The sequence below is a fragment of the Bombina bombina genome, chromosome 6 (genome assembly GCF_027579735.1).
Source record: "Bombina bombina isolate aBomBom1 chromosome 6, aBomBom1.pri, whole genome shotgun sequence".
NCBI lineage: Eukaryota > Metazoa > Chordata > Amphibia > Anura > Bombinatoridae > Bombina > Bombina bombina.
This window is the reverse complement of record NC_069504.1, coordinates 331,376,511-331,401,833: the sequence shown is the minus strand read 5'-3', so window position 1 is coordinate 331,401,833 and position 25,323 is coordinate 331,376,511. Positions and strand designations below refer to the sequence as shown.

At 42.8% G+C, this 25,323-nt stretch overlaps 1 protein-coding gene across 1 annotated transcript in view; it reads left to right on the top strand.

The window, feature by feature from the left end:
- WASHC4 (WASH complex subunit 4) overlaps window positions 1-25,323 on the top strand; it is a 293,185-nt gene that overhangs the window by 134,133 nt on the left and 133,729 nt on the right. The window contains exon 16 of the mRNA XM_053716956.1: window positions 13,373-13,541. Within this exon, the coding sequence (XP_053572931.1) occupies window positions 13,373-13,541 (169 nt within the window). The remainder of the gene's footprint in view (window positions 1-13,372; window positions 13,542-25,323) is intronic.

The window sequence follows — 25,323 nt, the reverse complement described above, 5'->3', positions numbered from 1 at the left end:
AGCTCGCAGAGCATGAGGACGGAGAGCTTCATTCTGTGGGTGACGGTTCTGATCCAAACAGATTGGACTCAGATATTTCAAATTTTAAATTTAAATTGGAGAACCTCCGTGTATTACTAGGGGAGGTCTTAGCAGCTCTCAACGATTGTAACACCGTTGCAATACCAGAGAAACTGTGCAGGTTGGATAAATACTTTGCGGTACCGGCGAGTACTGAAGTTTTTCCTATACCTAAGAGACTAACTGAAATTGTTACTAAGGAGTGGGATAGACCCGGTGTGCCGTTCTCACCCCCTCCAATATTTAGAAAGATGTTTCCAATAGACGCCACCACTCGGGACTTATGGCAAACGGTCCCCAAGGTGGAGGGAGCAGTTTCTACTTTAGCTAAGCGTACCACTATCCCGGTGGAGGATAGCTGTGCTTTCTCAGATCCAATGGATAAAAAATTGGAGGGAACTTTCAGGCCAATCTTAGATTTAAAGATTCTAAACAAATTCCTAAGAGTTCCATCGTTCAAAATGGAAACTATTCGGACAATTTTACCCATGATCCAAGAGGGTCAGTACATGACCACTGTGGATTTAAAGGATGCTTACCTTCACATTCCGATCCACAAAGATCATCACCGGTACCTAAGGTTTGCCTTCTTAGACAGGCACTACCAGTTTGTAGCTCTTCCATTCGGATTGGCTACGGCTCCAAGAATCTTCACAAAGGTTCTGGGTGCCCTTCTGGCGGTACTAAGACCGCGAGGGATTTCGGTAGCTCCGTACCTAGACGACATTCTAATACAAGCTTCAAGCTTTCAAACTGCCAAGTCTCATACAGAGTTAGTTCTGGCATTTCTAAGGTCGCATGGATGGAAAGTGAACGAAAAGAAGAGTTCTCTCTTTCCTCTCACAAGAGTTCCATTCTTGGGGACTCTTATAGATTCTGTAGAAATGAAGATTTACCTGACAGAAGACAGGTTAACAAAGCTTCAAAACGCATGCCGTGTCCTTCATTCCATTCAACACCCGTCAGTAGCTCAATGCATGGAGGTGATCGGCTTAATGGTAGCGGCAATGGACATAGTACCTTTTGCACGCCTACATCTCAGACCGCTGCAATTATGCATGCTAAGTCAGTGGAATGGGGATTACTCAGATTTGTCCCCCTACTCTGAATCTAAATCAAGAGACCAGAAATTCTCTTCTATGGTGGCTTTATCGGCCACACCTGTCCAGGGGGATGCCATTCAGCAGGCCAGACTGGACAATTGTAACAACAGACGCCAGCCTACTAGGTTGGGGCGCTGTCTGGAATTCTCTGAAGGCTCAGGGACTATGGAATCAGGAGGAGAGTCTCCTGCCAATAAACATTCTGGAATTGAGAGCGGTTCTCAATGCCCTTCTGGCTTGGCCCCAGTTAACAACTCGGGGGTTCATCAGGTTTCAGTCGGACAACATCACGACTGTAGCTTACATCAACCATCAGGGAGGGACAAGAAGCTCCCTAGCAATGATGGAAGTATCAAAGATAATTCGCTGGCAGAGTCTCACTCTTGCCACCTGTCAGCAATCCACATCCCGGGAGTGGAGAACTGGGAGGCGGATTTCTTGAGTCGCCAGACTTTTCATCCGGGGGAGTGGGAACTTCATCCGGAGGTCTTTGCCCAAATACTTCGACGTTGGGGCAAACCAGAGATAGATCTCATGGCGTCTCGCCAGAACGCCAAACTTCCTCGCTACGGGTCCAGATCCAGGGATCCGGAAGCAGTTCTGATAGATGCTTTGACAGCACCTTGGAACTTCGGGATGGCTTATGTGTTTCCACCCTTCCCGCTGCTTCCTCGATTGATTGCCAAAATCAAACAGGAGAGAGCATCAGTAATTCTAATAGCACCTGCATGGCCACGCAGGACTTGGTATGCAGATCTAGTGGACATGTCATCCTGTCCGCCTTGGTCTCTACCTCTAAGACAGGACCTTCTGATACAGGGTCCATTCAAACATCAAAATCTAACTTCTCTGAAGCTGACTGCTTGGAAATTGAACGCTTGATTTTATCAAAACGTGGTTTTTCTGAGTCGGTTATTGATACCCTGATTCAGGCTAGGAAGCCTGTTACCAGAAGGATTTACCATAAAATATGGCGGAAATATCTATACTGGTGCGAATCCAAAGGTTACTCCTGGAGTAAGGTTAGGATCGCTAGGATATTGTCTTTTCTACAAGAAGGCTTAGAAAAGGGTTTATCAGCTAGCTCATTAAAGGGACAGATTTCAGCTCTGTCCATCTTGTTACACAGGCGTCTGTCAGAAGATCCAGACGTCCAGGCCTTTTGTCAGGCTCTAGCTAGGATCAAGCCTGTGTTTAAGGCTGTTGCTCCGCCATGGAGTTTAAACTTAGTTCTTAACGTTTTACAGGGTGTTCCGTTTGAACCCCTTCATTCCATTGATATAAAATTGTTATCTTGGAAAGTTCTGTTTTTAATGGCTATTTCCTCGGCTCGAAGAGTTTCTGAGTTATCAGCCTTACATTGTGATTCCCCTTATCTGATTTTTCACTCAGACAAGGTAGTTCTGCGTACTAAACCTGGGTTCTTACCTAAGGTAGTCACTAACAGGAACATCAATCAAGAGATTGTTGTTCCATCCCTGTGTCCAAATCCTTCTTCAAAGAAGGAACGTCTTCTACACAATCTGGATGTAGTTCGTGCCCTCAAGTTCTACTTGCAGGCAACTAAAGATTTTCGCCAAACTTCTTCCCTGTTTGTCGTTTATTCTGGACAGAGGAGAGGTCAAAAAGCTTCGGCTACCTCTCTCTCTTTTTGGCTTCGCAGCATAATACGTTTAGCCTATGAGACTGCTGGACAGCAGCCTCCTGAAAGAATTACAGCCCACTCCACTAGAGCTGTGGCTTCCACTTGGGCCTTTAAGAATGAGGCCTCTGTTGAACAGATTTGCAAGGCTGCAACTTGGTCTTCGCTTCATACTTTTTCCAAATTTACAAATTTGACACTTTTGCTTCTTCGGAGGCTATTTTTGGGAGAAAGGTTCTTCAGGCAGTGGTTCCTTCTGTATAATGAGCCTGCCTATCCCTCCCGTCATCCGTGTACTTTTGCTTTGGTATTGGTATCCCAGAAGTAATGATGACCCGTGGACTGATCACACATAACAGAAGAAAACATAATTTATGCTTACCTGATAAATTCCTTTCTTCTGTTGTGTGATCAGTCCACGGCCCGCCCTGTTTTAAGGCAGGTAAATATTTTTTAAATTATACTCCAGTCACCACTTCACCCTTGGTTACTCCTTTCTCGTTGATTCTTGGTCGAATGACTGGGACTGACGTAGAGGGGAGGAGCTATATGCAGCTCTGCTGGGTGAATCCTCTTGCATTTCCTGTTGGGGAGGAGTTATATCCCAGAAGTAATGATGACCCGTGGACTGATCACACAACAGAAGAAAGGAATTTATCAGGTAAGCATAAATTATGTTTTTTTGGCACCTCTCCATGTAGTGTTATTTCTAAGCAATTGCAGGCATAGTTTGGGCTGGAGCTGGTTTTCTGGGCTAGAGAAGCATGTAATCTCCTTTTCATGCTCTTTTTAGCACAGATGCAAATTTCATCCGGTCCTTTTGTCAGACTGCAGTAGCGAATCGTTTGTTTCTGGGATCCGGTGGCATTGGTGAAAGTAGGAGCAGCTCAGCAGGTTGCTGTGGTGCAGAGGTTTACTTATTTATTGTTTTTTCTGAGTGTTATTGTACTATAGCAACATTGGCAGTTTTTGTCTGAAAAAGAAAATACTTTGAATTTAGAGACAGTAACGGTTTTTGATAATTTTAATTTATTGCTTTTTTCAGTATTTTTTTTTTACTTAATTGTAAAATTTTTGTGAAACGATGGATCAAGATGAGGTGCAAGGAGTTACATGTGCTTTATGTCTTGATGCAAATGTGGAACCACCAATCCCTTTCTGTCCTACATGTATTGAAAGGACTAAGTTCTAGGGATAACATTTTTACTGAGCCAATCTCCTCTCAGGCAGATGTTGTCCAAGAGTCTTCTGATGAGGGGCTGCAACTTTCTCCCCAAGAGTCCCAAAAATCTACGCCCCCACCCGCAGTGCCCTGCACTTCTGCTCTAGTTCCTGCTGTAGTTACTTTAAAAGACATAGTGGCGGTTATGTCCTCCACAATTTCTGATGCGTTGTCTGCTTTTCCTATGCTTCAAGGCAAGCGCAAGTGGAAAGATAAGCAGTGAGGTTTCTGATGCTATGGTGGCAGTCTCAGAGGTACCCTCCCAGGGATCTGAAAAGGAGGGTATAGAGGTCTTATCAGATGGTGAGATTTCAGATTCTGAACCTTTGACTGATTCAGAGGTTGTCTCTTTTCGATTTAAACTAGAACACCTCTGTCTGTTACTTAGGGAGGTGTTGGTTACCTTAGACGACTGTGATTCCACAGTAGTAGTCGTTCCTGTGAAAGCGAGTAAATTGGACAGATACTTTGAAGTTCCAACTTTCTCAGATGTTTTTCCAGTTCCTAAGCGAGCTTCCAAGATTGTTTCTAAGGAATGTGAGAGACCAGGTATTCCCTTCTCTCCGTCTCCTATTTTCATGAAGATGTTTCCTATAGCTGACGCTATCAAAGAAACTTGGCAAACGATTCCTAAGGTGGAAGGGGCTATCTCCACCTTGGCCAAGCGAACTACTATTCCTATTGAGGATACTTGTGCTTTTAAAGATCCCATGGACAAGAAGTTGGAGGGTCTACTTAAAAAGATTTATGTTCACCAGGGTCTGCTGTTGCAGCCAGCTGTGTGCATTGCTACTGTCACTAGTGCGGCAGCTTATTGGTTTGATGCTCTGTCTGAGTCTCTTAAGTCTGAAACTTCTTTGGAGGAGGTCCAAGATGGGATTAAAGCTCTGAAGTTAGCCAATGCTTTTATTATGGATGCTTCTCTGCAAATTACTAAATTAGCAGCTAAGAGTTAAGGGTTTTCTATCCTAGCCTGCAGAACTGCAGAGCTTATGGTTAAAACCTTGGTCTGCGGACGTTTCATCTAAGTCTAAACTTCTAGCTATTCCTTACAAGGGAAAGACCTTGTTTGGACCTGGCCTGAAGGAAATTATCTCTGACATCACGGGAGGTAAGAGTCATCTCCTTCCTCAGGATAAGAGAAATAAGCAAAAAGGACGACAAAGTAATTTTCGTTCCTTTCGCAATTTCAAGGGCAATTCTTTCTCTTCCTCCTCCAAACAGGAAGGAAACTATTCGCAATCTAAGTCTAATTGGAGACCCAACCAGCCTTGGAACAAGGGTAAACAGTGCTGACGCCAAAACAGCATGAAGGGCATGCCCCCGATTCGGGACCGGATCTGGTGGGGGGCAGACTTCCTTCGTTCTGGCTTGGGTGCGAGACGTTCAGGATCCCTGGGCTATAGAAATAGTGTCACAGGGATACAAATTGGAGTTCAAAAATGCTCCTTCTCGATGAAGATTTCTTCTTTCAAGATTATCTGCAAACCAGATAGAGAGACATTACATTGTGTAAGAGATCTCTCCTCCCTGGGAGTGATTATTCCTGTTCCTGTACAGGAACACGGGCAGGGGTTTTATTCAAATCTGTTTGTAGTTCCCAAGAAGGAGGGAACTTTCAGACCTATTTTAGACCTCAAGAGTCTGAACAAGTTTCTCAGAGTTCCATCTTTCAAGATGGAAACTATTCGTACCATTCTTCCATTGATCCAGGAGGGTCAATTTATGACGACAGTGGACTTAAAGGATGCATATCTTCATGTTCCTATCCACAGAGATCATCACAAGTTCCTAAGTTTTGCCTTTCTTGACAGACACTTTCAGTTTGTGGCTCTTCCTTTCGGGCTGGCCACGGCACCCAGAATTTTCTGTGGTCTCTGCTGACGGTTTTAAGACCGTGGCATTGCGGTGGTGCCTTATCTGGACAATATTCTAATCCAGGTGCCATCTTATCAACAAGCAAGGTCCCATACCGACATTGTACTATCCTTCCTGAGAACTCGCGGGTGGAAGGTAAATCTGAAAGAGTTCCTTAATCCCGAAAGCAAGGGTGACTTTCTTGGGAACTGTACAACTGTACAACTGTACAAGCGACTAAAGACTTTCGTCAGTCTTCTTCTCTGTTTGTAGTTTTTTCTGGAAAACATAGGGGTCAGAAAGCTACGGCTACCTCTTTTTCTTTTTGGTTGAGGAGTATCATCCGATTTTCATATGAGACTGCTGGGCAGCAGCCTCCTGAAAGAATTACGGCTCATTCCACTAGGGCGTTTGCTTCCTCATGGGCATTCAAAAATGAAGCTTTTGTGGAACAGATTTGCAAGGCTGCAACTTGGTCTTCTCTTTATAATTTTTCTAAATTTTACAAATTTTAAACTTTTTGCCTCGGCTGAGGCTGTTTTTGGGAGAAAGGTTCTTCAAGCAGTGGTGCCTTCCGTTAAGGTTCCCTTTCTTGTCCCTCCCTTATCGTCCGTGTATTCTAGCTTTGGTATTGTTATCCCATAAGTAAGGATGACGATCATCCGTGGACACATTGTGTCTTTAAAAAGAAAAGAAAATTTATGCTTTCCTGATAAATGTATTTCTTTTTAGACACGATGAGTCCATGGCCTGCCCTGTTCTTTTAAGACAGGTTGTTATTTTTTGTAAACTTCAGACACCTTGGCATTTCCTTTCTCTTCCTAACTTCGGTCGAATGACTGGAGTGGGAGGGAAGGGAGGAGCTATTTAACAGCTCTGCTGTGGTGCTCTTTGCCTCCTCCTGCTGACCAGGAGGTGATATCCCACAAGTAAGGATGATGATCCGTGGACTCATCGTGTCTAAAAAGAAACAAATTTATCAGGTAAGCATAAATTTTCTTTTTTATTTATTATTATAAACATGGACCAAGACTCTGTCTTTTGACAAGTGCTTGTTATGTCTTGAGGCACAAATTGTTTTGCCTATGCAATTCTGTGCTGCATGCTTAGCTAGAACACTTCAATTTAAAGATAAATTGTTGCCCTCTGAGCCCAATGTCTCTCAGGATGATGCTGTTCAGGCATTGCCACAGCTTTCTCCTCAAACATCCTAAGCCTCTATGGCGTCACAAACAGTGCCCTGCAGTTCCTCTCAGCCTCCTGGAGGAGTTTATTTGCTTGCAGATTTTGCTGCACATGTATCTTCTGCGGTATCTGTGGCATTATCTGCTTTTCCTATGCTGGGAAAACGCAAGAGGAAAATTAGACATTCAGATAGTAAGGTTTCTGTTCTACCTACTGCTACTCAGTTTGCCCTTTCTCATAAGTCTGATGAGGAGGATAAGTCAGTAGCCTCTGAGGGTGAAATCTCAGATTTGGACAGTATTATTCCTTCATCTGATACTGAAGAAGTAAACTTCAGATTTAAGGTTGAACACTTTTGTGGCTTGTTAAAGGAGGTATCGGCTTCTTTGGACGACTCCAATACTTCTGTTGTTGTCAACCATAAGATGTCTAGTAAACTTAATAAATACTATGATGTTCCTTCCTCTGTGGAAGTTTTTCCTGTCCCAGACCTTGTGACGGAGATTATTTCACAGGAATGGGAGAATCCAGGGATTCCTTTTTCCCCGTCTTAAAAAGATGTTTCCTGTTGCGGACTCCATCAAAGATTCTTTGCGCACTGTGCCTAAAGTAGAAGGGGCTATTTCTACTCTGGCTAAGAGAACTACGATCCCTTTAGAGGATAGCTGCTCCTTTAAGGATCCCATGGACAAAAAGCTGGAAGCTTATTTGAAGATGATGTATGTTCATCAAGGTCTTCAATGGCAACCTGCAGTTTGAATTGCCACAGTAGCAAGTGCGGCATTTTATTGGTGCAATGCCTTGTCTGAATCAATTTTAGTAGAGACTCTGTTGGAGGAGATACAAGATTGGATTAAGGCACTCAAACTAGCCAATTCCTTTATTTCTGATGCTAACATGCAAGCTATTAGATTAGAAGCCAAGATGTCTGGGTTTTCTGTCCTAGCCCGTAGGGCATTGTTGCTAAAATCTTGGTCAGCTGATCTTACCTCTAAGTCCATGCTTCTGGCGCTTCCTTACAAGGGTAAGACCTTGTTCGGACCTGGTCTGGCAGAAATAATTTCTGATATTACGGGTGGAAAAGGGTCTTTTCTACCTCAAGACAAGAAGAACAGACTCAAAGGACGTCAAAGTAATTTTCGTTCCTTTTGTAAATTCAAAAGCCTTCCTCTCCCTCTTTCAAGCAGGAGCAGTCCAAGTCTTCTTGGAATCCCAATCAGTCTTGGAATAAGGGGAAGCAATCAAAGAAACACTCAACTGAGTCTAAGTTAGTATGAAGGGTCGGCCCCCAGTCCGGGATCGGATCAAGTGGTGGGCAGACTTTCCCTGTTTTGTCAAGCGTGGAGATGAGATAGCCCAGATCCTTGGGCTGTGAACATAGTATCTCAGGGTTACAAAATATAATTCAAATCTTTTCCTCCCAGGGGCAGATTCCACCTCTCAATATTATCTGCAGACCAGGTAAAAAGAGAGGCATTCTTGAACTGTGTTCAGGACCTTTCTTCCCTGGGAGTGATTGTTCCAGTAATTGAACAGGGTCTAGGACTCTATTCAAATCTGTTTGTGGTTCCCAAAAAAGAGGGAACTTTTTGACCCATTTTAGACCTAAAGTGCCTCAACAAGTTTCTCAGGGTACCGTCCTTCAAAATGGAAACCATTCGTTCCATTCTTCCTTTGGTCCAAGAGGGTCAGTTCATGACGACCATAGACCTGAAGGATGCGTATCTTCATGTTCCCATCCACAGGGATCATCACAAATTTCTGAGATTTGCCTTTCAAGACAAACACTTTCAGTTTGTGGCTCTTCCATTTGGACTTGCCACAGCTCCCAGGATTTTCTCAAAGGTTCTGGGGGCTCTCTTGCCAGTGATCGGGTCTCAGGGAATTGCAGTGGCGCCATACCTGGACGACATATTGGCCATCTTTCCAACAAGCAAACTCTAATACAGAGATCTTGTTGTCTTTTCTACATTCTTTTCTACGTTCCCACGGGTAGAAAGTGAATCTGGAAAAGAGTTTCCTTGTTCCAGCTTCAAGGGTGGTTTTCTTAGGGACCATAATAGATTCCCTATCTATGAAAAATTTTCTGACGGAGGTCAGAAAATCCAAAATTCTCTCCTTATTCCGCTCTCTTCAGTCTTTTCGGCCGTCAGTGGCTCAATGTATGGAGGTAATTGGTCTGATGGTCGCTTCCATGGACATCATTCCCTTTGCTCGATTCCATTTGAGAGCTCTGCAATTATGCATGCTCAGACAATGGATAGGAGACCATTCAGATCTGTCTCAGAGGATAGATCTAGACCAGTCGACAAGAGACTCTCTCCCGTGGTGGCTTTCTCAGACCATCTGTCTCAGGGCACATGCTTCCGGAGACCTTCCTGGGTTATTGTGACCACGGACACCAGCTTGCTATGCTTGGGAGCAGTCTGGGACTTGTTAAAGGCGCCGGGACTATGGTCTCGAGAGGAGTCTGCTCTCCCCATAAACATCTTGTAGTTGAGAGCCATTTACAATGCTTTGATGGCTTGGCCTCAATTGTCTTTAGCCTGGTTTATCAGGTTTAATTCGGACATCACCACCTCAGTGGCTTACATTAACCACCAGGGAGGAACTCTGAGTTCCTTAGCCATGAAGGAGGTGGCACGGATTATTCAGTGGGTGGAAGCTCACAATTGTTGTCTATTTTCCATCCACATTCCTGGAGTGGACAACTGGGAAGCGGATTTCCTGAGCAGACAGACATTTCATCCCGGGGAGTGGCCTCTCCATCCGAAGGTGTTCTCCAGGTTAACCCTCAAATGGGTTATCTCTGATGGTATCTCGGCAGAAAGCCAAGCTTCCAAGGTACGGTTCAAGGTCAAGAGATCCTCAGGTTTAATTCGGACATCACCACCTCAGTGGCTTACATTAACCACCAGGGAGGAACTCTGAGTTCCTTAGCCATGAAGGAGGTGGCACGGATTATTCAGTGGGTGGAAGCTCACAATTGTTGTCTATTTTCCATCCACATTCCTGGAGTGGACAACTGGGAAGCGGATTTCCTGAGCAGACAGACATTTCATCCCGGGGAGTGGCCTCTCCATCCGAAGGTGTTCTCCAGGTTAACCCTCAAATGGGTTATCTCTGATGGTATCTCGGCAGAAAGCCAAGCTTCCAAGGTACGGTTCAAGGTCAAGAGATCCTCAGGTTTAATTCGGACATCACCACCTCAGTGGCTTACATTAACCACCAGGGAGGAACTCTGAGTTCCTTAGCCATGAAGGAGGTGGCACGGATTATTCAGTGGGTGGAAGCTCACAATTGTTGTCTATTTTCCATCCACATTCCTGGAGTGGACAACTGGGAAGCGGATTTCCTGAGCAGACAGACATTTCATCCCGGGGAGTGGCCTCTCCATCCGAAGGTGTTCTCCAGGTTAACCCTCAAATGGGTTATCTCTGATGGTATCTCGGCAGAAAGCCAAGCTTCCAAGGTACGGTTCAAGGTCAAGAGATCCTCAGGCCGCTCTGATAGATGCTCTGGCGGTTCCTTTGGATTTTGGTCTAGCATACCTGTTTTCTCTGTTTGCGCTCCTTCCACGAGTTATAGCTATTATCAAACAAGAGAGAGCATCTGAAATTCTAATAGCACCTGCATGGCCTCAATAGATCTGGTATGCAGACCTAGTGAAGATGTAATCTCGGCCGCCTTGGAGGTTTCCTCTGAAGAAGGACCTTCTAACTCAGGGTCCATTCCTGCATCCAAATCTCATTTCTCTGAAGCTGACTGCTTGGAGATTGAAAGCTTAGTTCTGTCTAAGTGTGGATTTTCTAAGTCGGTCATTGAGACCATGATCCAGACTCGCAAGCCTGTTACTCGAAAAATTTACCATAAGGTATGGCGTAAATACCTTTTATTGGTGTGAATCTAAGGGCTACTCTTGGAGGAGTAGGGTCAGGATTCCTAGAATGTTGTCTTTTCTACAGGAAGGTCTGGAGAAAGGGTTGTCTGTCAGTTCTCTAAAAGGTCAGATTTATTTTGTTACACAAGCGTCTGGCGGATGTGCCAGATGTTCAAACTTTTTATCAGACCCTGGTCAGAATCAGGCCTGTGTTTAAACCTGTTGCTCCTCCTTGAAACCTTAATCTTGTTCTTAAAGTTTTGCAGCAGGCTCTGTTTGACCCAATGCATTCCATAGATATTAAGTTGCTATCTTGGAAGGTTTTGTTTCTTATTGCTATCTCTTCTGCTCAGAGAGTTTCGTGACTCTCGGCTTTGCAGTGTGATTCACCTTACCGTACCTTATCTTTAATGCGGATAATGTGGTTCTTTGTACTAAATTGGGGTTTCTTCCTAAAGTGGTTTCGGATAGAAATATTAACCAGGAAATTGTTGTTCCTTCTCTCTGTCTGTCATTCTCATAAAGAAAGTCTATTGCACAGCTTGGATGTTGCGTGTGCTCTAAAATTCTAACTACAGGCGACTATGGATTTCGCCATCTTCTGCCCTGTTTGTTTGTTTCTCAGGAAACCGTAAGGGTCAGATGGCTACTTCTACTTCTCTTTTCCTCTGGTTGAGAAGTATGATTCGTTTTGCTTATGAGACTGCTGGACAGCAGCCACCTGAGACAATTACAGCTCATTCCTCTAGGGCTGTCTCCTCTTCTTGGGCTTTCAAAAATGAAGCTTCTGTGGAACTGCTTTGCAAGGCTGCAACTTGGTCCTCTCTGCATACTTTTTCCAAATTTGATACTTTTGCCTCAGCTGAGAGGCCTCTTTTAGGAGAAAGGTTCTTCAAGCGGTGGTGCTTTCTGTTTAGGTCTGCCTGTCTTGTTCTCCCTCCCTGTTCATTCTGTGTCTTCTAGCGTGGGTATTGGTTCCCACTAGTAATTGAATGACATTGTGGACTCTCCATATCTTAGGAAAGAAAACACAATTTATGCTTACCTGATAAATTTATTTATTTCTGGATATCGAGAATCCACGACCCCACCCTTTATTAAGACAATTATTTTTGACTAAACACCTCTACACCTTTGTGTTATTTCTTTTCCATTTCCCTTCGGTCTAATGACTGGGGATTATGGGAAGGGGAGTGACAGCTTTGCTGTGGTGCTCTTTGCCTCCTCCTGCTGGCCAGGGGTGATATCCCCACTGGTAATTGAATGGCGTTGTGGACTCTCCATATCCAGAAAGAAAGAAATTTATCAGGTAAGCATACATTTTGTTATTACCCATCCCCCAGTTTTGCATAACCAACACAGTTATAGTAATACACTTTTTACCTCTGATTAACATTTATCTAAGCCTCTGCAGACGGCTGTCTTATTTTGGTTCTTTTGACAGACTTGCATTTTAGCCAATCAGTGATGACTCCTAGGTAGATCCACATGCGTGAGCACATTATCTATATGGCACACATGAACCTGCACTGTCTAGCTGTGAAAACTGACCAAATGCACGCAGGCTTCAAGAGCTTAGAAATTAGCATATGAGCCTACCTAGGTCTAGCTTTCAACAAAGAATACCAAGAGAGCAAAGCAAATTTGATGATAAAAGTAAATTGGAAAGTTGTTTAAAACTGCATGTTCTATCTGAATCATGAAAGTTTAAATTTGACTAGACTGTCCCTTTAAGTTTTAATTAAAATTTTAATATTTCACTTCATAGATAAATATGCTACTATAAAGTTTGAAATTTAAGTGAAGGATTGGTGAAATGCGTTAAAGGGATACTAAACCCAAATTGTTTATTTCATTATTCAGATAGAACATGCAATTTTAAGCAACTTTCTAATTTACTCCTATTTTTCTTCGTTCTCTTGTTATATTTATTTTAAAAAAAAGGCATCTAAGCTAAGGAGCCAGCCAATTTTTGGTTCGGTACACTGGACAGCACTTGTTTATTGGTGCTGTCCAATCAGCAAGCACAACCCAGGTTGTTAACCAAAAATGGGCCGGCTTCAAAACTTACATTCTTGCTTTTCAAATAAATATAACCAGAGAATTAAGAAAATGAATGATAGTAAATTAGCTTAAAATTGCATGCTCTATCTGAATCATGAAATAAAAAAAATTGGGTTCATTGTCCCTTTAAATAAATGAGAGAAATTCTAGCAAATAGCATATGCCTGTAATAAACCAACCCCATAAAATTGTTTTGTTTTCTTTACACAAATATTTTCATATAAAGTTACAAATATAGATCATCAAAGTGCAAAATGTCAGCATACTGAAGCATTTTTTTCCTTGTGTATTTATATTATGTATGTTGGTAACTTAGTAAACTGTTTTACATTCAGTGTAACATATCTGTTATTTAATAGCACCTGTTAGACAAGCTCTGTAAAGAAATAGAAAAGGATCTCCGGCTCTCGGTCCACACACATCTGCAGCTTGATGAAAGAAATCCATTTAAAGTCGGTATCAAAGACTTGGCTTATTTTTTTTCCTTGAAGCCCATCCGCTTTTTCCACAGATTTATTGATATTAAAGGTAAGGACAGTTCCCCAGACATTAAAAACAATAGTCATGATACTCTTGTTTCTGCTTTTTTAATAAAAAAACAAACATTTTTTGAGCCTTTAGTATCATGTTCTGAGCTGTCTGATAGTCCCTATGCTGTGCGTATATGTTAAATAAATAAAGGTACTGTGGTATAGTTAAATCTCTGGTTCCCTTAAAATAACTGACTGGAGTTAAAGGGCCACTGTAAGTAAATATTTTCTATGCCTGTTACTAACTAACTACCCCAAATACGCTTTTTATCAATAGCATTTCATTAACATATCTCTACCGTATAGCAGAAATCTTGTCTGCAAATTTAATTGTTTTCCAAACCCACTCCGTGGGTATCCTTTGCTCTGTACCAATCCGTTTACAATACCTAGGTTTCAAAATGGCGCTTTAAACACAAAGTTATTGGTTTAAGTATTCTGAACACTCAGTGCTGAAAATAGTGGGCAGGATAACGTGACATCATCGGCGAATAAAAGATATAACTTTTAGAACGTTATGAAACTTCGTTTTGGAGAAAATATAGGTCAGTAGGTTTTAATTAATTTTTATTAACTTTAATATGTTAGTTGTTTAGCTTAAAAATTATAACAGAAAGTAATCCTTTAATAGTTGTTGTCATTACTTTTATAGAATAATAAAAGTATGTAAGATGGTAATTTATCATTATAAATTACAATTTTACATACTTTTATGTAAAATGGCCTTGATTTAAGGGACAGAAGCCCCTACTTTAAAATGTAATTGATAGGTAAGTACTTAAAAGGGAAACCATTTGCCAGCTTTGCAACCCCTTAAAATACCAGAGGCACAGATTCCGTATTTTTTTTTTTATAATTTGTTTTGGAGGTGCTTTTTGTTTTATGCACTTACCTGTCAACTATTCAACAAGCCCCTTTTCTTGTTGGAACTTTAATGCGGGATTTGCCACATTACGGTTACTATACCTTTTTAATTATGAAATATATTTTATTAGTTAATTGTAGATGGTTTAAACATATATTTCTCCAACATAGGTGTGTCCGGTCCACGGCGTCATCCTTACTTGTGGGATATTCTCTTCCCCAACAGGAAATGGCAAAGAGCCCAGCAAAGCTGGTCACATGATCCCTCCTAGGCTCCGCCTTCCCCAGTCATTCTCTTTGCCGTTGTACAGACAACATCTCCACGGAGATGGCTTAGAGTTTTTTGGTGTTTAAATGTAGTTTTTATTCTTCAATCAAGAGTTTGTTATTTTAAAATAGTGCTGGTATGTACTATTTACTCTGAAACAGGAAAGAGATGAAGATTTCTGTTTGTAAGAGGAAAATGATTTTAGCAACCGTTACTAAAATCGATGGCTGTCATTTTCCCTATGGGAACCGGTAAGCCATTTTCTTAAGTTTAAGTAAAAGAATAAAGGGCTTCATTAGGGCTTAAAAAACTGGTAGACATTTTTCTGGGCTAAAACGATTACTTTACTAAGTATATTTGGCAAATTATTACTTTTAATAGTTGTTAAATCTTGGGGATTGTTTTAATAAAAACGGCAGGCACTGTATTGGACACCTTTTTCACTGGGGGCCTTTTCTAGTCATAGACAGAGCCTCATTTTCGCGCCTCTAATGCGCAGTTGTTTTTGGAAAGCATGGCATGCAGATGCATGTGTGAGGAGCTAAGATCCACTGAAAAAGCTGATTGAAGGCGTCATTTGGTATCGTATTCCCCTCTGGGCTTGGTTGGGTCTCAGCATAGCAGATACCTGGGAATGTATAGGGGTTAAATGTAAAAACGGCTCCGGTTCCGTTATTTTAAGGGTTAAAGCTTTCAAATTTGGTGTGCAATACTTTTAAGGCTTTGTTACTGTGGTGAAATTTTGGTGAAATTTGAACAATTCCTTCATACTTTTTCACATATTCAGTAATAAAGTGTGTTCAGTTTGAAATTTAAAGGGACAGTAACGGTTTTATTGTAAAACGTTTTTTGTGCTTTGTTGACAAGTTTAAGCCTGTTTAACATGTCTGAACCATCAGATAACGATGTTCTATATGTATGAAAGCCAATGTGTCTCCCCATTTAAATATATGTGATATATTTGTGTCATAATGTCCAAACAAAGTAGGGATAATAATGCCATAGATATGATATTGCCCAAGATGATTCCTCTAATGAGGGGAGTAAGCATGGTACTGCATCATCCCCTTCTGTGTCTACACCAGTTTTGCCCACACAAGAGGCCCCTAGTACATCTAGTGCGCCAATACTTATTACCATACAACAATTAATGGCTGTAATGGATAATTCTATTGCATGCATTTTTTCCAAAATGCCTACTTATCAGAGAAAGCGTGATTGCTCTGTTTTAAACACTGAAGAGCAAGAGGACGCTGATGATATCTGTTCTGACTTACCCTCACACCTATCTGAAGGGGCCAGGAGGGAGGTTTTGTCTGAGGGAGAAATTTCAGATTCAGGGAAAATTTCTCAACAAGCAGAACCTGATATTGTAACTTTTAAATTTAAATTTCAACATCTCCACGCACTACTTAAGGAGGTATTATCTACTCTGGATGATTGTGACAATTTGGTCATTCCAGAGAAATTAGGTAAGATGGACAAGTTCCTAGAGGTTCCGGTGCCCCCCGATGTTTTTCCTATACCCAAGCGGGTGGCGGACATAGTAAATAAGGAGTGGGAAAGGCCCGGCATACCTTTTGTCCTCCCCCTATATTTAAGAAATTAGTTCCTATAGTCGACCCCAGAAAGGACTTATAGCATACAGTCCCCAAGGTCGAGGGGGCGGTTTCTACTCTAAACAAACGCACTTCTATTCCTATAGAAGATAGTTGTGCTTTCAAGATCCTATGGATTAAAGGTTAGAGGATTTGCTTAAAAAGATGTTTGTTCAGCAAGGTTACCTTCTACAACCAATTTCATGCATTGTTCCTGTCACTACAGCTGCGTGTTTTCTAGTTCAAAGAACTAGAAAAGTCGCTCAATAAAGAATCTTCGTACGAGGAGGTTTTGGACAGAGTTCAAGCTCTTAAATTGGCTAACTCTTTATTATTTTAGATGCCGCTTTGCAATTAGCTAGATTAGCGGCGAATAATTCAGGGTTTGCTATCGTGGCGTGCAGAGCGCTTTTGCTTAACATCCCTTTCAAGGGTAAAACACTGTTTGGTCCTGACTTGAAAGAGATTATTTCAGACATCACTGGGGGAAAGGGCCACGCCCTTCCTCTGGATAGGTCTTTTAAGGCTAAAAAGAAGCCAAATTTTCGTCCCTTTCGCAGAAACGGACCAGCCTCAAATTCTACACCCTCTAAGCAAGAGGGTAATACTTCTCAAACCAAGCCAGCCTGGAGGCCGATGCAAGGCTGGAACAAGGGTAAGCAGGCCAAGTCACCTGCCACTGCTACCAAAACAGCATGAAGTGTTGGCCCCCGATTTGGGAAGGATCTGGTGGGGGGCAGACTTTCTCTCTTTGCTCAGGCTGGGGCAAGAGATGTTCAGGATCCTTGGGCGATAGAAATAGTTTCTCAAGGTTATCTCCTGGAATTCAGGGAACTACCCCCAAGGGGAAGGTTCCACGGGTCTCAATTATCTTCGAACAGACATTCTTACACTGTGTAGAAGACCTGTTAAGCATGGGAGTGATTCATCCTGTTCCATTAGGAGAACAAGGGATGGGTTTTTACTCCAACCTGTTCATAATTCCCAAAAAAGAGGGAACATTCAGACCTATTTTAGATCTCAAGATTCTAAACAAGTTTCTAAGGGTTTCATCATTCAAAATGGAAACCATTCGAACGATCCTTCCTACCATCCAGGAAGGTCAATTCATGACCACGGTGGACTTAAAGGATGCGTACCTACGTATTCCTATCCACAAGGAACATTTTCGGTTCCTAAGGTTCGCCTTTCTGGACAAGCATTACCTGTGGCACTTCCATTCGGATTAGCCACCGCTCCAAGGATTTTCACAAGGGTACTAGGGTCCCTTCTAGCGGTGCTAAGACCAAGGGGCATTGCAGTAGTACCTTACTTGGACGACATCCTGATTCAAGTGTCGTCTCTGTCAAAAGCAAGGGCTCATACGGACATTGTCCTAGCCTTTCTCAGATCTCACAGGTGGAAAGTGAACATAGAAAAAAGTTCTCTGTCCCCGTCAACAAGAGTTCCCTTCTTGGGAACAATAATAGTTTCCTTAGAAATGAAGGTTTTTCTGACAGAGGCCAGAAAATCAAAACTTCTAAGCTCTTGTCAGGTACTTCATTCTGTTCTTCTTCCTTCCATAGCGCAGTCCATGGAAGTAATAGGTTTGATGGTTGCGGCAATGGACATAGTTCCTTTTGCACGAATTCATCTAAGACCATTGCACCTGTGCATGCTCAGACAGTGGAATGGGGATTATACAGACTTGTCTCCGACGATACAAGTAGATCAAATAACCAGAGATTCACTCCGTTGGTGGCTGACCCTGGACAACCTGTCTCAGGGAATGAGCTTCCGCAGACCAGAGTAGGTCTGGGAACCCCTGAAAACTCAGGGTCTATGGTTTCGGGAAGACTCTCTTCTCCCGATAAACATAATGGAACTGAGAGCGATATTCAATGCTCTCAAGGCTTGGCCTCGACTAGCAAAGGCCAAATTCATAAGGTTTCAATCAGACATCATGACGACTGTTACATATATCAACCATCAGGGGGTAACAAGGAGTTCCCTGGCGATGGAGGAGCATCCGGGGGAGTGGGAACTCCATCTGGAAATCTTTGCCCAAATAACTCAATTATGGGGCATTCCAGACATGGTTCTGATGGCCTCTCGTCAGAACTTCATGGTCCCTTGTTACGGGTCCAAATCCAGGGATCCCAAGGCGACTCTATTGGATACAATAGTAGCACCTTGGATCTTCAACCTAGCTTATGTATTCCCACCGTTTCCTCTCATTCCCAGGCTGGTAGCCAGGATCAATCTGGAGAGGGCTTCGGTGACCTTGATAGTTCCTGTGTGGCCACGCAGGACTTGGTATGCAGACCTGGTGAATGTGTCATCGGCTCCACCATGGAAGCTACCTTTGAGACAGGACCTTCTTATTCAGGGTCCATTCGAACATCCGAATCTGGTTTTCTTCTGTTAAGTGTGATCAGTCCACGGGTCATCATTACTTCTGGGATATTACTCCTCCCCAACAGGAAGTGCAAGAGGATTCACCCAGCAGAGCTGCATATAGCTCCTCCCCTCTACGTCACTCCCAGTCATTCTCTTGCACCCAACGACTAGATAGGATGTGTGAGAGGACTATGGTGATTATATTTAGTTTTATATCTTCAATCAAAAGTTTGTTATTTTAAAATAGCACCGGAGTGTGTTATTACCTCTCTGGCAGAGTTTGAAGAAGAATCTACCAGAGTTTTACTATGATTTTAGCCGGAGTAGTTAAGATCATATTGCTGTTTCTCGGCCATCTGAGGAGAGGTACACTTCAGATCAGGGGACAGCGGGCAGATGAATCTGCATAGAGGTATGTAGCAGCTTTTATTTTCTGACAATGGAATTGATGAGAAAATCCTGCCATACCGATATAATGTCATGTATGTATACTTTACACTTCAGTATTCTGGGGAATGGTACTTCACTGGAATTACACTGTAAAAAGTACATAAAACTTTTTAATAACTAAGAAATTATGTTTAACGTTTTTGCTGGAATGTAAAATCGTTTTCATTTGCTGAGGTACTGAGTGAATAAATGTTTGGGCACTATTTTTCCACTTGGCAGTTGCTTGATCTTTTTTCTGACAGTTTCTGTTCTCTGTCACTGCTGTGTGTGAGGGGCCGTTTTTTGGCGCTTTTACTACGCATCAGAAATTTCAGTCAGCAGCTCATTGTATTTCCTGCATGATCCGGTTCATCTCTACAGAACTCAGGGGTCTTCAAAACTTGTTTTGAGGGAGGTAATTTCTCTCAGCAGAGCTGTGAGATTATAGTTGACTGAGATAAAAAAACGTTTATTCTGTAATTTTTTTCTGCCTTCAGAATTAGTTGTCTTTTGCTAATGGGATCAAACCTTTGCTAAAGTTGTGTTGTTTACAAGGATTGAGGCTATAACTGTTTCAGTTTATTAATTTTCAACTGTCATAAATCTTCTGTGCTTCTTAAAGGCACAGTACGTTTTTAATAATATTCTAATAGAATTGTATTCCAAGTTGCAAGTTTATTGCTAGTGTGTTAAACATGTCTGATTCAGAGGAAGATACCTGTGTCATTTGTTGCAATGCCAAAGTGGAGCCCAATAGAAATTTATGTACTAACTGTATTGATGCTACTTTAAATAAAAGTCAATCTGTACAAATTGAACAAATTTCACCAAACAACGAGGGGAGAGTTATGCCGACTAACTCGCCTCACGTGTCAGTACCTGCATCTCCCGCTCGGGAGGTGCGCGATATGGTAGCGCCCAGTACAGCTGGGCGGCCATTACAGATAACTTTACAAGATATGGCCACTGTTATGACTGAAGTTTTGGCTAAATTACCAGAACTAAGAGGCAAGCGTGATCACTCTGGGGTGAGAACAGAGTGCGCTGATAATATTAGGGCCATGTCAGACACTGCGTCACAGGTGGCAGAACATGAGGACGGAGAACTTCATTCTGTGGGTGACGGTTCTGATCCAAACAGACTGGATTCAGATATTTCAAATTTTAAATTTAAGCTGGAAAACCTCCGTGTATTACTAGGGGAGGTGTTAGCGGCTCTGAATGATTGTAACACAGTTGCAATACCAGAGAAAATGTGTAGGTTGGATAAATATTTTGCGGTACCGGCGAGTACTGATGTTTTTCCTATACCTAAGAGACTTACTGAAATTGTTACTAAGGAGTGGGATAGACCCGGTGTGCCGTTCTCACCCCCTCCGATATTTAGAAAAATGTTTCCAATAGACGCCACCACACGGGACTTATGGCAAACGGTCCCTAAGGTGGAGGGAGCAGTTTCTACTTTAGCTAAGCGTACCACTATCCCGGTGGAGGATAGCTGTGCTTTTTCAGATCCAATGGATAAAAAATTAGAGGGTTACCTTAAGAAAATGTTTGTTCAACAAGGTTTTATATTGCAACCCCTTGCATGCATTGCGCCGGTCACGGCTGCAGCGGCATTCTGGATGGAGTCTCTGGAAGAGAACATTAGTTCAGCTACTCTGGACGACATTACGGACAGGCTTAGAGTCCTTAAACTAGCTAATTCATTCATTTCGGAGGCCGTAGTACATTTAACTAAACTTACGGCTAAGAATTCAGGATTCGCCATTCAGGCACGCAGGGCGCTGTGGCTAAAATCCTGGTCAGCTGATGTTACTTCTAAGTCTAAATTACTTAATATAGCTTTTAAAGGGCAGTCCTTATTTGGGCCTGGTTTGAAAGAAATTATCGCTGACATTACAGGAGGTAAAGGCCACTCCCTGCCTCAAGACAGGGCCAAACAGTCTAATTTTCGTTCCTTTCGGAATTTCAAAACAGGAGCAGCATCAACTTCCTCTGCCCCAAAGCAAGAAGGATCTGTTGCTCGCTACAGACAAAACTGGAGACCTAACCAGTCTTGGAACAAGGGCAAGCAGGCCAGGAAACCTGCTGCTGCCCCTAAAACAGCATGAATTGAGGGCCCCCGATCCGGGATCGGATCTAGTGGGGGGCAGACTTTCTCTCTTCGCCCAGGCTTGGGCAAGAGATGTCCAGGATCCCTGGGCGCTAGAGATAATATCTCAGGGATACCTTCTGGACTTCAAACACTCTCCTCCAAGAGAGAGATTTCATCTGTCAAGGTTGTCAACAATCCAGACAAAGAAAGAGGCGTTTCTACGCTGCGTACAAGAGCTCTTGTTAATGGGAGTAATCCATCCAGTTCCACGGTCGGAACAGGGACAAGGGTTTTACTCAAATCTGTTTGTGGTTCCCAAAAAAGAGGGAACTTTCAGACCAATCCTGGACTTAAAGATCCTAAACAAATTCCTAAGAGTTCCATCGTTCAAGATGGAGACTATTCGGACAATTTTACCTATGATCCAAGAGGGTCAGTACATGACCACAGTAGATTTAAAAGATGCTTACCTTCACATACCGATTCACAAAGATCATTACCGGTACCTAAGGTTTGCCTTCCTAGACAGGCATTACCAGTTTGTGGCTCTTCCATTCGGATTGGCTACAGCTCCAAGAATCTTCACAAAGGTTCTGGGTGCTCTTCTGGCGGTACTAAGACCGCGGGGAATCTCGGTAGCTCCATACCTAGACGACATTCTGATACAAGCTTCAAGCTTTCAAACTGCCAAGTTTCATACAGAGTTAGTACTGGCATTTCTAAGGTCACATGGATGGAAGGTGAACGAAAAGAAAAGTTCACTCGTTCCACTCACAAGAGTTCCCTTCCTGGGGACTCTTATAGATTCTGTAGAAATGAAGATATACCTGACAGAGGACAGGCTAACAAGACTTCAAAGTGCTTGCCGCACCCTTCATTCCATTCAACACCCGTCAGTGGCTCAATGCATGGAGGTAATCGGCTTAATGGTAGCGGCAATGGACATAGTACCCTTTGCACGCTTACACCTCAGACCACTGCAACTGTGCATGCTAAGTCAGTGGAATGGGGATTACTCAGACTTGTCCCCTTCTCTGAATCTGGATCAAGAGACCAGAAATTCTCTTCTATGGTGGCTTTCTCGGCCACATCTGTCCAGGGGGATGCCATTCAGCAGACCAGACTGGACAATTGTAACAACAGACGCCAGCCTTCTAGGTTGGGGTGCCGTCTGGAATTCTCTGAAGGCTCAGGGACAATGGAGTCAGGAGGAGAGTCTCCTGCCAATAAACATTCTGGAATTGAGAGCAGTTCTCAATGCACTCCTGGCTTGGCCCCAGTTGACAACTCGGGGGTTCATCAGGTTTCAGTCGGATAACATCACGACTGTAGCTTACCTCAACCATCAGGGAGGGACAAGAAGCTCCCTAGCAATGATGGAAGTATCGAAGATAATTCGCTGGGCAGAGTCTCACTCTTGCCACCTGTCAGCAATCCACATCCCGGGAGTGGAGAACTGGGAGGCGGATTTCTTAAGTCGTCAGACTTTTCATCCGGGGGAGTGGGAACTTCATCCGGAGGTCTTTGCCCAAATACTTCGACGTTGGGGCAAACCAGAGATAGATCTCATGGCGTCTCGACAGAACGCCAAGCTTCCTCGTTACGGGTCCAGATCCAGGGATCCAGGAGCAGTCCTGATAGATGCCCTGACAGCACCTTGGGACTTCAGGATGGCTTACGTGTTTCCACCCTTCCCGATGCTTCCTCGATTGATTGCCAGAATCAAACAGGAGAGAGCATCAGTGATTCTAATAGCACCTGCATGGCCACGCAGGACTTGGTATGCAGACCTGGTGGACATGTCATCCTGTCCACCTTGGTCTCTACCTCTGAAACAGGACCTTCTGATACAGGGTCCTTTCAAACATCAAAATCTAACTTCTCTGAAGCTGACTGCTTGGAAATTGAACGCTTGATTTTATCAAGACGTGGGTTTTCTGAGTCAGTTATTGATACCTTAATACAGGCTAGGAAGCCTGTTACCAGAAGGATTTACCATAAGATATGGCGTAAATACCTATATTGGTGTGAATCCAAAGGTTACTCTTGGAGTAAGGTTAGGATTCCTAGGATATTGTCTTTTCTACAAGAAGGTTTAGAAAAGGGTTTATCTGCTAGTTCATTAAAGGGACAGATCTCAGCTCTGTCCATTCTGTTACACAAACGTCTGTCAGAAGTTCCTGACGTCCAGGCTTTTTGTCAGGCTTTGGCCAGGATTAAGCCTGTGTTTAAAACTGTTGCTCCACCATGGAGTTTAAACCTTGTTCTTAATGTTTTACAGGGCGTTCCGTTTGAACCCCTTCATTCCATTGATATAAAGTTGTTATCTTGGAAAGTTCTATTTTTAATGGCTATTTCCTCGGCTCGAAGAGTTTCTGAATTATCAGCCTTACATTGTGATTCTCCTTATTTGATTTTTCATTCGGATAAGGTAGTTCTGCGTACTAAACCTGGGTTCTTACCTAAGGTAGTCACTAACAGGAATATCAATCAAGAGATTGTTGTTCCTTCTTTGTGCCCAAATCCTTCTTCGAAGAAGGAACGTCTACTGCACAACCTGGATGTAGTCCGTGCTCTAAAATTTTACTTACAGGCAACTAAGGAATTTCGACAAACGTCTTCTCTGTTTGTCGTTTACTCTGGTCAGAGGAGAGGTCAAAAGGCTTCTGCTACCTCTCTTTCTTTTTGGCTTCGTAGCATAATTCGTTTAGCTTATGAGACTGCTGGACAGCAGCCTCCTGAAAGAATTACAGCTCATTCTACTAGAGCTGTGGCTTCCACTTGGGCCTTCAAGAATGAGGCCTCTGTTGAGCAGATTTGCAAGGCTGCAACTTGGTCTTCGCTTCATACTTTTTCGAAATTTTACAAATTTGACACTTTTGCTTCCTCGGAGGCTATTTTTGGGAGAAAGGTTCTTCAGGCAGTGGTTCCTTCTGTATAAAGAGCCTGCCTATCCCTCCCGTCATCCGTGTACTTTTGCTTTGGTATTGGTATCCCAGAAGTAATGATGACCCGTGGACTGATCACACTTAACAGAAGAAAACATAATTTATGCTTACCTGATAAATTCCTTTCTTCTGTAGTGTGATCAGTCCACGGCCCGCCCTGTTTTTAAGGCAGGTAAATATTTTTTTAAGTTATACTCCAGTCACCACTACACCCTTGGCTTCTCCTTTCTCGTTGGTCCTTGGTCGAATGACTGGGAGTGACGTAGAGGGGAGGAGCTATATGCAGCTCTGCTGGGTGAATCCTCTTGCACTTCCTGTTGGGGAGGAGTAATATCCCAGAAGTAATGATGACCCGTGGACTGATCACACTACAGAAGAAAGGAATTTATCAGGTAAGCATAAATTATGTTTTCCTCCAACTGACTGCTTGGAGTTTGAACGCTTGATTTTATCAAAGCGTGGGTTTTCAGATTCTGTAATAGATACTCTGATTCAGGCTAGAAAGCCTGTAACTAGAAGAATTTACCATAATATATGGAAAAAATTTATCTGTTGGTGTGAATCTAAAGGATTCCCATGGAACAAGATAAAAATTCCTAAGATTCTTTCCTTTCTACAAGAAGGTTTGGAGAAAGGATTTTCTGCGAGTTCTCTGAAGGGACAGATCTCTGCTTTATCTGTTTTACTTCACAAAAGGCTGGCAGCTGTGCCAGACGTTTAAGCGTTTGTTCAGGCTCTGGTTAGAATCAAGCCTGTTTACAGACCTTTGACTCTTCCCTGGAGTCTTAATCTAGTTCTTTCAGTTCTTCAAGGGGTTCCGTTTGAACCCTTACATTCCGTAGATATTAAATTATTATCTTGGAAAGTTTTGTTTTAGGTTGCAATTTCTTCCGCTAGAAGAGTTTCTGAGTTATCTGCTCTGCAGTGTTCTCCGCCCTATCTGGTCCATGCAGATAAGGTGGTTTTACGTACTGAGCCTGGTTTTCTTCCGAAGGTTGTTTCCAACAAAAATATTAACCAGGAGATAGTTGTTCCTTCTTTGTGTCCGAATCCAGTTTCATAGAAGGAACGTTTGTTACACAATTTGGACGTTGTCCGTGCTCTAAAATTCTATTTAGATGCTACAAAGGATTCAGACAAACATCTTCCTTGTTTGTTGTTTATTCTGGTAAAAGGAGAGGTCAAAAAGTAACTTC